Here is a 12,652-nt window from a genome sequence, read left to right on the forward strand (position 1 = left end):
GCTTTCTCCAGGCCCGCTGGTGGTGCAACTGGGGGCTGTGGAGTGGCAGTTTACCAGAAAATGACCCAGACCAACTTCTCAGTGGACGAGGGGTCGGATGTTGTGTTACCATTTGGCAGTGGGCTGCTCCGTGGTGGACCATCCTCCTCCTCTTCCTCTCTCCGCTCTGACTACAGCTCCTGCTCTGAGCATAGCCAGCAGAGTCGTCCCTCTACACTCTCCCGGACAGAGACCGGCAGCGAACGCCCTCCCCTCTCCTCCTCCTCCTCCTCTGCCAAGGAAGACAGCGGCTACATGCCCATGATGTGTGGCGTGGCTGCCTCACCACGGGATACTCCCCCTGACTATATGCCTATGCAACCCAGCCCTTACTCCAGTCACTTCTCCCACTCTCCTCAGTTTCACAGTCCATCTATAAGTGCCAGTGCAGCCCACCACCAACCCCCGCTCCAGTCCCAATCCTCCACAGACCCTCATGGCTACATGATGATGCTCCCGGGGGGCAGTGGCAGCTCCCCCTCCCCAGTGCAGGCTTCTCTCAGTCCCAGCCCTCACAGTAGCTCCAGCATAGCTGGGGCCAGTGGGAGTGACAGCATAGCAGAGAGACCAGAGAATGGGGAATATATGGACATGTCATACAGCAGCAGTGGGGGGCACAAGCTCGCCAATGAGAGCAGCAGTGGGTATTGCATACCTGGCAGACCTGAGGGCACCCCCAAGTCTTACAGCCCTTACTTCTCTCTCCCTCGCTCCTACAAGGCCCCCTCCAGAGATCTGGATGAGAAGGAGTATGGGGAGTATGTTCCTATGAGTTCGCCTGCAAAACCGATCTATCCATCAGTTGCCGCAGCTTTGATGTCAACACCAGAGAAGAGGGGTGGGGGAGGAAGTAGCACCTCCACTCCCTCTCACCCACCACCGCCTTATGGAGCTCACCACACGACTGCTGCGATGGCTGACCGACGTATTGTGAGGCCAAACCGGCTTCCTTTAGGTAGGAGGAGTTTCCATGGTCGGGCTAATGAGCCCTCCAGAGCGTCTGCAGGTACTTCAGCCTCGGTCCCCGCCACTGGCAGCTCTTCTGAAGGGCCTTCCAGTCCTGGAGAGTATATTAACATTGAGTTTGGAGATCACTATCCCCACCAACAACAGTCACCTTCTTATCCTCTCTCTGCCCAAGATGAAACGCTTTCCCTGGGATCCAGTGACCACCGTCACTCCCCTCCCCAGCCACAAACTCATCAGGACTATATGAGTGTGGAGGTAGGGGCAGACCAGCAGGACAGTGCTGGACATCTGGGTAAGAACCAGTCACCCAGGCCCAGCCTTGTTGCCCCATGGAACCCACCCAGCTATATCAGACCCCTGGCTAGCAATTCTGGGATGATGGTGCTGAAGGTCACTGGAGGTCAGCGGGGGACGACTACACAGACATGACATTAAACCTCAGCAGAGGTGACAGGATGCAAACGAGCCCCACAGCCATGCTGCAGCATCTGTGCGTGATTGAGGGACATTATGGCCACGCGCCCTCTGCCGCCTCCTCTTCCATTTCTCCTCCTCTCCCTCCCTCGAGCCCAAGTAGGATGCTAACACAACAGCTGGAGCCCAAGGTGGTTCGAGCCGATCCCCAAGGCAGGAGGAGACACAGCTCAGAGACATTCTCCTCCACTTCCTCCTCAAATTCAACTCCCTCTGGAGGAGGCCCATCATCCTCAACACCCCTTCCCACACTGTCTAACCCCACAGCCACCAACGGATCTTATCTAACAGAGGGTCATGCTTCCAGATGGGCCAGCTCAGCATCTTTTGACAGTGTGTGGATGTCTGTGGAGGGTGTAGATGATTCACCGGCTCACCATGCCCCAGCAAGAGCCATGGAAATGATCACAGCCTCTGGGACCTCAGCATCCTCCTCCTCCTCCTCGGGGGCTGGAGCCAGTAGGGTGTGCAGGAACATGTCTGTGGGCTACCAGAATGGCCTGAACTACATTGCCTTGGAGCTGAGGGAGGACGGGAGTGATACAGGAGCCATGACGTCGGGAGCTGTTAGCAGCAATGGGAGCTTGGCGGTGGCGGGGACAGTGCCTCTACCAGAGAATGGAGCCTATGCCAGTATAGACTTCACCAGATCTGATGGAGTCGCCACAACAAACAATGGTGATTTAATACAAGTGTATGTCTGCATATTTGTATGTCAGGTTGGGAAATTATGTTTACCTGCTCTCACAACCATTGTTTAAATGCTCTGTTTTACTTTTGTAATCAAATTTGGCAGGAAAATCTTTTACACAGCCACACCGGTGTAAAGAAAAACATAGTTTCTCTCTTTGTGGGTATGCATGGGAATAAGCTTACATCTGTGAGTAAAAGAAGAAGTGTTTGGGATATTTTTACCTCACTGAAATCCAAAATAACCCCAAGTGTTGTGTGCTATTATTAGTCGTATTAAGCTGGTTTGCAGCTCCTCTAGTGAATTTATTTTGGATCAAATCTCTGTAATCTTTACAAGGCTGCGTTCAGGCGCTTTGAGCAGCCAGCCACTGTCTTTGAAGGCATCTGTCCAGGGAACTGAAATCTAGTGCTGCTTGAGGAAGTGGCACCAATATGTGGTTCATCTCAAGGTCTGTGTTGCGTGCCAGCATTGCCGAAAAGAACGGAGGTTTATCTTAGGTCAAGTGCGGACTGAATCACCCAAAAAAGGCCCTGACTTCCTGTCTTTGTAGCTGGGTGTATCTCTCTGTGCATGTGCTGCTGTGTTCTTCGTGTCAGCATGTGCTGTATGCAGTGTGGGTGTTTCAGCGTTTAAACCCATTTGTCTGCTGTGCAAGTGTCACTTGAGACGCTTTTCCATATCTTTAAAAAATGTTTATACAAAACCTGCAAGAATCCAGTGCCCGCAGAAGCAGCTGATGGCAAAACACGTTAAACACCTTAAAGTGCAGTAATATGGCAGTAGTTTATTGATGCATGTGGTTTTGATTTTTTTTGTGTCAAAGTTTGTTAGAGGTCTTAATTTAAGGCAGTAGTTTGTAGTGCTGCTATTGAAGTTTCTTGTCATTCATTAAGCTGCTTATTTAGGCTGACGGATTCATAATACAGATAGACAAATAGTACACAATGAGGGAATTACTGGCTACACCTGAAATGTGTGTATATGTACAGTGTATCCAGCTCCTGGTAAAACACAGCAAATACAAACTACACACACTTCAAAAACAGTTGTGCACTCTGACTGACTGAAGAACAGCAGCAAATCCTCACATTTAAGTAGCTGTAACCAGTGTGTGTTTGGCGCTGTTGTTGTAAGGTGCTGATGTTGATGGTGCTGAGGTTAGGCCTGTACTTGCTGTTGTAGATGGTGTGAACGAGGATCAAGAGGATGTTTTGACTCCATTTTCAGTCTTTTACTTCCTCTTTGACTGTGGTCGTCTGTCTTTAACCCACTCTTACTCTTTCATACTCTCTCTTTACTGCTTTTCCTTTGCTTCCTCCCGAATCACCGCTTTTCTCTTTTCTTGTATGTGTGTGTGTGCATGAGCATGAGTCAGGATTCTCTGCGAGTGTCGTCTGACTCATTTATTGTGGTGCTGAATGGAGATGAAAGGGCGTGTGTGTGTGTGTGTGTGTGTGTGTGTGTGTGTGTGTGTGTGTGTGTGTTTGTTACAGTGTTGTATGTGTGCTCACCAGCACAGGAGATCAACTGATACTGAGTGCTCAAGTGCATGCGATTGTGTGTGTGTGTGTGTGTGTGTGTGTGTGTGTGTGTCCATGTGTGCTTATTTTCAGCTGCTGCCAGCAGGTTCATTAAGAATTTAAATGTTTGTGTGTTCCTTCATGCAGTTCAAGGTAACATTCAGAAATGTTAATCCATCACACACACACTCATGGATTTAGGGCCCGTTATCAGTATTTGCCTGTGTGTTATGTATGTGTTGGTGTGTTTACAGTCTTTGCTGTGCATCTAAGTAGGGGTGTGTGTGTGTGTGTGTGTGTGTGTGTGTGTGTGTTTGGATGTGATGAGTCATGGCAGGCTGCCTTTGATGTGGCGCTGTAATTGCGGCGGTGGCGTGTCAAGGCACACAGCGGGGCCGATAGGAAACTCAGCATCATCATCACTCAGGAATGCACTTCCTCTCAGCTGCAGCGGTGAACTGATAGAGGCACACCTGGGGAGGGAGAGACTCGCTTTCTTGTCCAGCTCTCAAGGAAATTTTACATATGCAGTGCTAGAAGTATTAAACAAAACGTGACTTTGTTTATGTTGGGTGGTTAATTAAGTAAGCTCAGCACCTAAAATCTGAAAATCCAGCTCCGGGAAGTTGTCTCGAAAGTGGGCGGAGGACAGTGGAAACAAACGCTTCATTTGCTGTTCTTTTTCAGTAGGTTCCAGACGTGGAAAATCCCTCAAATATGTTACAGACGGCACAAGCCATTGAAGTAAATTGATGTATTTTTATGAGAAAATGCTTGAATAAAAGATAAATGGTAGACATTATTTATTGTTAAGTTAAGCAAAGGATTGATTAATCAAAAAATAGCCGATAGATTAATGAAATACTTTTTCAGGCGTTTTTTTGAGATTTGGTCAGACAAAATAAGAAATTTAAAGATGTCACGTTGGGCTCTGCGGCTTTTTCACTATCTTCTGACATTTTATAGAACAAACCATTTTATGAAGGACAATCTGGTTAATTGATAATTGAAACAATAAACTTAATAAATGGTGTAAATGTAGAGCTGAGCTTCTAAGGCTGTAAAATGGTAAATATTCCTCTAGTGTTTTGATCATCGTGTTATAGCCCTAATGGGTTAGGGGCCAGAGACAGGATGGATGATGTGAGAGATGGTGTTCCACCCCCTCTTTCATTTGGTCAGGTGGATAAAAGATTGGAAAGGTTAAAGCCGGGTCAGGAGAGGAAGCTGTGGAGTGAAACGGTAGAGCGGGGAAGTTTTTAGCTGTAAGTGACAGCAGTGGGAACCTGCCCTTTTCTCCCTCTCCCTCCCCTTGTGTCCCAGCCAAGTGGATATGCGGCGGTAAAGGCTTAGGCAGAGTGTGAAGCAGAGAGAGAAGTTGGTACGAGGCTGCCCGGCCCTCTCTCATTCCCACCTTTGCAACCAGGCGCTTCTATATTTACAGGTCTATTTCCAGGATGACATGAATTTATAGGCCGGTCTGAGGAATGTGCTGCTTGTAACAAGACCCCCCTTTTTACTGAGTGTGTATGTGTTGCATTCAGAGGTAGTTCACTCTCTTAAATAGCCAGATATATTTGCCCACAGATGTTAGAATTATTCACCACTGTGCATGCACACAATTTTGGTTTTAAGCAGCCATTCTGTCTGTCACAGGAAAGTGTTTGTGGCTCTGAAAGCCCCCCTACAGGTTAAAGTTTTTGCAGTGTCCATTTTGTCTAGCAAATAAATAATGGTAAAATAACAGATGAGCCCTTTAAGTCAAAGCACTGACAATGGCAGTGAGAAGCATGGCAGTGTTGGTGTGTGTTGAGCCCCTAACCCTGGTCTTATTGGAGCCAGCAGCCATCCCACTGGTCAGTCAAGTTTTTGGAGGACTGCAAAATTGAAGGTGGTGTTTTCCAGAGTTTTACATTTCGAGTTTGAGCTGCTCTTTGCAGTAAGTTTCAGAGTGAATATCTTTTTATTATTTTTATTTTAGATTGTTAGTCAAACAAAACAAGCTATTGCAAGATGTCACCTTGGACTGACATTTTACAGACCAAACAACAAATCTATTAGTCAACAGGTTATGTGATCATGATGATAATCATTAGTTGTATCTATATGTTGATGTTTATTTCTAGCTGTTATTCTCCCCTACAGATAGGTCATCAGAACTGGAAACCTGCTTTTTAGCATTTCAGAACTACTAATAAGCGTTAGATGTACAAATTAAATAAAGTTACAGACGGTGATCGAGCTATACAAGACCAAAGAGATGCGAGTCTAGCGTCCTGCAGTGCTTACTCAGAGGGAAGCGTTTCATTACTATTAAGTAGATCTAAACACTGTCAGCTATGTGGCCTCACTGTTCTGGGTGCTTTTAGTCTAAGTGTGGATTACAGAGGTGGTCCTGCGCATTACCCGGTCTCTCTCTCTCAAACATACAGGAGCTCCCTTTTCCTCTTTGTCTTGTCTTTCATCACTTTTCTCTGGCTTCTCCTTTTTTTTTTTCCTCTCTGTCTCGTGGCCTCTCTCAGACACAGGGTAACGATAAAGCAGGGTTTTACTAGAGTGCACCGCGACTTACTGGAATGTGGTGTTAGATAACTTTATCAGACTGTGTGTACAAAGGTGTATTTAGGAGCAACTCTGTGTACGTCAGACTAACACACATTAACAGCCTGCTTGGAAATTTTCTACGTGAGATGTTTTAATCAGATCGCAGAGTGGAGGAATTACAGAAGTCATGAAATTCAGTTATTTTCTCTGCAGTAAGATTGTTGTCGACACAAATGAACACCTACAATTAATGTCTGAATTCCACTGGACGCGCATTGTGGCGGTCAGCGTATTGTGGGGGTCGTAGTTCAGTTTACTTTAAATTTGGCAGAAAAAAAAATCTGGCAAATGTTTCACTTGCACTTTTGATACAAAAGCTGTTGAGTGCAGTTTGTCATGTAGGACAACCACGATAACAGGTTTGAAAGTGATCTCTAGTGTACTTAGTACAGCTGGAACTGTCTGAATATGCCTGAACACTCATTTTTGTCCCTGATTAATCCAGTGGTTAGTTTTTCGGTTATTCATTTTGTCTATAAAATGCCAGGAAACTGTGAAAATGAACACAGATCACAGCCAGATATGACAAGGACAAATTTCAAATTCTCACATCTGTCAAGTCAGACAGATGTGACCAAATGTATGACATTTTTGCATAAGTGACACTTGCTCATTAAAATAGTTTAATGCCACCGAAATAAACTCATTTCATACCAGCGGACAAATCTAATCATATAATTGTTGCAGTGCTAGTTCATCTGTTCACAAAAAATCAGCGTATCCCCAGGTGGTCTGTTTTTTAGTGAGCGTTTGCAAAATAAAGCACCATGGGAGACTAAAAATGTCAAATTTCAGATTTTTGGTTGAAGATCAAAATGAATCTCCCATCCGTCTACTGCCTCAAGAAACTTAAATCCACAACTCCAAAATCTAGAGCTTAAATTCTAAAGTTTGCTACTGCTGATCCCGACATATGAGGGGGAAATCGAGCAGTTCTGGGCATCAGTCAGACCCCTGCCCTCTTCAGTTCCTCGATCTGCACCGGACAGGCCGTCGCCCCAGCTGTCACCCTAGTCTGTGTCGGGTCAAAACACGTTGTGCTTGCTGTTCACTCCCATGATACCTTTCATCTGTTATCCCAGCTGGGCGAACAGGGTTTAGGGATAGAGAGACCAACCAGCGGCAGGTTGGGGAGAGCAGGGGGAACCAGAGAGAGGGTCACGGCTATGAACACCTGCCTGTGTTGCAGCAGCACAACAAGCTGTTAGCCAATGCAGGTGTTTAGTGAACAGTGTTTTTGTAACCCGGGTTTTGTGCCGAGCATGCCTGTGTTTGTGTTTAACCGAGGTCAGTCCGGGTCAGTCAGGCCCATGTTGTTTTGATCAAAGTCTGGATGGCAGAGAAATCCAGAGACCTCAGACTGCACTCTCTCTTTTTCTCACACACATAAATTCAAGTTTGCTTTGTTGTCATGACCATAATTAAGCACAGGATTGCCAAAACGTGTTATTTACAATGTTAAGTATAGTCATTTAGAATGTAAGAAAATTATATAGACAGCTGGATTGCACATGCTGCATTGTATCCAGTATACAGCGTATGCTATTCAGCTCCACTGTGGGATTTTATAGTGTGTTATACAGCGGATGGATTTACACAGTATTCGGACACCACTACCACATGGCCAACGCACTGTATAGCGTGCAGGGCTTAATATGAAACGAAAGCAGCATGAAGCGATCACTTGGATGAGCTGGTGGATGACTCCTTGCTATATGCTAGACAACACTACACAACCCTGTCACTTCAGGTTGAAACAGCTAAATCAGTTCACTGAATATTAATTGCAAACTATTTCAAGAATTGCTTAATCAGTTTTAATCAGTTCATGACAATGTGTTCCAGCATCAGATTTGTGAGAATTAACTTTATCTTATTTGAAAATGAATGAAATACTTAGGGTTTTACACTGTGTGTGTGACCGATAGTAGCTGTTTGTGGGTGTTTTTAAAAGGTTATGACAGTTTACACCGTTTTTCAGATGCTTAATCAATTAAATGAGAAAATAATCTGCAGATTAATGGATATGTAGCCCTACATCATTATACTATATAGTGTATTATATTTGTATATTTGCATTTTGAACTGTTATTCATACAAAATTACATTATCTTGGGCTCTGAGGAATTGTAACAAGTTTTAATTTTCCTTTTTCCCCATTGATGAAACAACTGAATAGTCGGGAAAATCAACAGAAGTTTGTTTGAGTCTTAGCAGGAAGTGTTGCTTGGTCTCTGTCTCTTGTTGTTGAAAGAAACGAGTGTGTTTTCTGTGGGTTTCCGAGTTTGTCTACTCTGTGTCCGCCGGTGTCAACGTCCAGGCTGTGGCCTCTCAGTTTGTGTTTAGCTGATGTCTGTCTGAGCTTCTGCTCATTCAGTGACCCAATGATCTGCCACTTTGTTACTGTCTGAGTGCTAAACGGCAGTGAAGTTTACTCGGAGTGTTTTTAGGAGATGTCCAGTGGTTGAAGTGTTTTTCTTTTTCCAGATTGTGTTTAGGCTAGTCCCTGTCACATTACTCGTCTTCTCTGTCTGCTCCTGTCTTTCTGTCGGTCCGTCCGTTCATCCCTGTGGCTAGCAAACAGAAGAGCAGCGTTCCAGCAGAGCATCTGTACTGTGGCACGCTGCTCGCATTGTTGTCAGACAAAGCCTCGCTCTCAGTGGAATAACCCAGCTGGACGGCCGCCATCCCCAGGGTCATTCGGGGCTGCCGACCTGACAGCCCAAGCTTGGCCATAATAGCAGGGCAGGAAACACACTATGTATATGTGTGTGTGTGTGTGTGTGTGTGCTGGAAACAAACTGAATCCAGAGTTCACTGGCCGTGCGCCCTTATTTGCCAGACATTTTTTTTCTTTTTTTTATCTTTATAGTCTGAGGGCTTACATCTGTGCTGATTCTTTGAAAAGCTTTCACAGGGTGAACATAACTCAGTAACTGTAACTTGGCCAAAATACTTTATTGTGACTGTAAGCATTCGATGCTGCCAGGGATCCTGTGGCTTGATCATTTTACCTGCTTTGATATTATTGCTGTGTTAAATAACTTCTAAGAAAAAGGATTTTGTTTGTGCCATAGTAGCTGCACAATGTCCAGAAACAGCTAATATTGTCAGTTCAAACTGTCAGTGAACCAGCCACATTCCACTTTCTTTGTGGTGGTGTGTGTGTGTGTGGCAGGCTAATGTTTAGCATTTTTTTACTTAATAAATTACTGTTATGATAATTCAACCATCTCAAAAGTTGCTAATTAGTTTTCTGGTATTTGAGCTTTCTTTTATTTAGTCAGGCTCTGTTACTTGCAAACTTAAATATTCTGTCACAACAAGTCACAACAAGTTATTCTTGTATCAGGGGGATTATTGCCAACAAATTTAAGGCGGTGTTTTCAGGAAAACCGGCCTTTGCACCCTTGTTTGTGGACTTGGGCATAGGGGGAAAAGTGAAGAGCTGAGGTGTGTTATCCTTCGGCAAAAGCAGGTAGAATGATCAAGCCACAGGATCCCTGGCAGCATTCACTAAGTGTTGCTGCTGAAGAACAGTTTTTGTATAAAACTTTTAATGTTTTCTGTTTTTTCTTTCTCATTATCACATAGCATCTGTGTCAAACATTATACCTTGACTTGATCTTTGTTTTTGTTTTTGTGTTTGTAGCTAACGTTTGTGTTCACCAGCACTGAAGAATTCTGAGGATGGGTTACTTACTTTCTCTTCTGCTCTGACCACCTTTCTCAGACTGAGCACCAGGATGACAGAGGTTCCTCACCATCCTCCTCCTCCTCCTCCTCACTGCTTTCCTCTGGGCACTTGACTCTGCCTGCGACCTTTGGCCTTCTCTATCGGTGACCTCTGACCTTCCTCCAGACTGAGATGCCGCTCCCTTCTGGATGCAGAAAACAACAACAATAACATCACAATAGATGACAAAAATGCTTGCAGTTATTTTTTTAGGTGTATTTCTTCTTTTAATTTTCTTGTGTTTTATATGCATAGTGTGTCCTATTTTTGTTTTTTAATCATTCCCCCCCCCCCCCCCCCCCCCCCCCCCCCCCTCTCGCGCCTAGCAGGCTGCCTTTTTTTCCAACACACAGTCAGTGAACTTTGACTGAGGGGGTGTCAGCAGCACCATAGATCACCTCTATTATCAGATGGTTCTGCTTCTTCATGCTGTATTTAAAAAAAAAAAAAAGGGAGGCTGGAATTTTAAGCAGAGGCATTATGGTACAGACTTGGAAACCTTTACTTTGCATTGAGCTTAAATATGTTTGATTATTGTTTTTTGTTTAGTTTTTTTTACCCCATGCATAATTCATCCTCAGTACGGTACCATACAGTTATTATATTGTGGACATTATGGTACAAAATGTATATTTTTCTTTTGAATGGATTTCTTTTTTTTTTTTTTTTTTTGCTAATGACATGATACAAGCTCCTGGCTGGATCCATTTTAGCTTCAGAGTTGAGAAGTGGCAGTGCACAAGTACCGTGCTTTTTCCCATACTTTTCTGCATCAGGTACGGCAAAGTACCCGCACCCTCTGGATTGCCATTTTGCATGGCGTTCACACCTCAGCGATCCAAAAGCACCTGCTGCATCAGTGGGACAAGTGGGAAAGAGAGCTATGGTACTGCATCTGTATGGGTTTATCACAGTGTACTGATGCAACACGAAAGCTAAAGCATTACTCTAGTCGTATTCAGTAGCACATATTTATTTGTTGCAATAGGTACATATATTCTAGTAACATTTCTTTGTTTGCTCTCATGACACAGATGGTACTCGGCAGGGCAGGGTAATAACGCCGGCCACCAGTCAAATGCTGGAAAGCTTCTTCTGTCTTAATTATGTCTCCTTTACTGTCACTTTGCAACTAAATCAACCTTTAAAGGAATAGTTCAACATTTTAGGAAATATATTTGTTTGCTTTTTTTGGGCAAATTTGGTGGGATGATTAATACCACTCTGGTTTTTGTGCAGCAACTATGAATCTATTGCCACTAGCTGGTTTGCTTAGGGTTCTTTAATCCGTACAAAAAACACATTTTAAAAATGGCAGTGTTATGTGCAGGACTGTTACCTTAAGTCTTGGCGTGAACTATGCCTCTGTAAAACAAATTTAACATTTACAGTGTTGTATAGCAACAAATGCGATATGATGTGGTAACTGATGCGCTTTAAAGGTGCTGGTAGACAGATGCTTTCACCTTCGGACTGGACCAGACTAGCTTTATCACTCTTTATGCAAAGCTAAGTTAACCAGCGGCTGGTTTTATCTACTTATCGACAGATATGAGAGTGGTATTGATCATTTCATGTAAATTAGTGAATAAGTGTTTTTCCCAAAATGTCAAACTATTTTCTGAAACAAAACAAAAAAATCTGAAGTAATGAAAGTGGTTTGTAGAGGTTTGGAAAGTCCGCTCTGTGGCCGGCGAATGGAAGAAGTTGTTCTCCTGCCCTGCTGCCCCTGCTCGGCTCATCCTATTCAGGTTTCTGCACAAGGAACAGTTTAGTAAACTGAAGCAGAGGTTTGTTTTGCTTTACATTTTCAGTTTTACCTCATACGGTCCGTAGCACAGTTCAGGTTAGTGAGGGAGAATGGAATTGACACAAACACAGACATATGCACATAGACAACGCTGTGAAAAGTAAAAGCACAAAATACAGACACCAACACTGGGATGCAAACACAAGTGTAATGCACACACATTACGTCTCTGCAAGTGAATTATATACGGTACTTTGGAAGACGTGGCATGTATGCACACACCCATACATCATGAAAACACATGCCACTGTCATCTGACGTCTGCCATGCCTGCTCTCATAATGCATACGCGCGCACAGTCGTCGAGCAGGCCTATTTAGGTAAGGCCAAGTCCTCTGTGCCCCCGTTTTGGCTCTTTGTTAGCGGCTCTTGATGACGTCCAGGATTTTTCACACACATACACATATGCATGCTGGAGTGTTCATCATTGGCTCCGGGTGACGTAAAGAGGTTTCCAGTAACCCGAGCTCCAGCCCATGTGCAGCGCGCTGGACATACTTGCCCTGTTGCAACCTCGCTCACACACATTTGGACAGGCAGCGAACACCCACATTAATCAGAGTCTTAGCCCGATCTTGCTGCCTCTTCTCTCTCACACTTTAACAGACTGATAACGCCCATATTTAGCATTTCTACTTGTGCTGCTTTCCCATGACTATTACCCATGTGACTGTTTTCATAGACAAATGTGCTTTAACACAAAGACTGACAGCTAACGTGGCCCCCAGCATTTCATTGTTTTGTTCAGTATTCACTCATCTAATGCTATCTTTGCCTTGTTTCTGATTTTTCTTTCTTCTTTAAGC

At 44.4% G+C, this 12,652-nt stretch overlaps 2 protein-coding genes across 2 annotated transcripts in view; both read left to right on the top strand.

Moving 5' to 3' along the window:
- Positions 1–1,387, top strand: part of irs4b (insulin receptor substrate 4b) — a 4,092-nt gene extending 2,705 nt beyond the window's left edge. The window contains exons 3-4 of the mRNA XM_020623722.1: positions 120–1,300; positions 1,353–1,387. Of these exons, the coding sequence (XP_020479378.1) occupies positions 120–1,300; positions 1,353–1,387 (1,216 nt within the window). The remainder of the gene's footprint in view (positions 1–119; positions 1,301–1,352) is intronic.
- An 8-nt stretch (positions 1,388–1,395) lies between these two features.
- Positions 1,396–10,302, top strand: LOC109973867 (insulin receptor substrate 2-B-like). The gene is made up of 2 exons (XM_020623713.1): positions 1,396–2,160; positions 10,034–10,302. The coding sequence occupies exons 1-2, from the start codon at positions 1,434–1,436 to the stop codon at positions 10,036–10,038; spliced, it is 732 nt and encodes a 243-aa protein (XP_020479369.1). The 5' UTR covers positions 1,396–1,433; the 3' UTR covers positions 10,039–10,302.
- The last annotated feature ends 2,350 nt before the right edge of the window (positions 10,303–12,652 follow it).

This window comes from Monopterus albus, unplaced genomic scaffold, assembly GCF_001952655.1.
Source record: "Monopterus albus unplaced genomic scaffold, M_albus_1.0 scaffold308.1, whole genome shotgun sequence".
In the NCBI taxonomy this organism is placed as follows: domain Eukaryota; kingdom Metazoa; phylum Chordata; class Actinopteri; order Synbranchiformes; family Synbranchidae; genus Monopterus; species Monopterus albus.

Excerpts from the sequence above, each read along its gene's own strand:
- LOC109973867 (XM_020623713.1), top strand. The coding sequence starts at position 1,434 with ATGACATTAAACCTCAGCAGAGGTGACAGGATGCAAACGAGCCCCACA.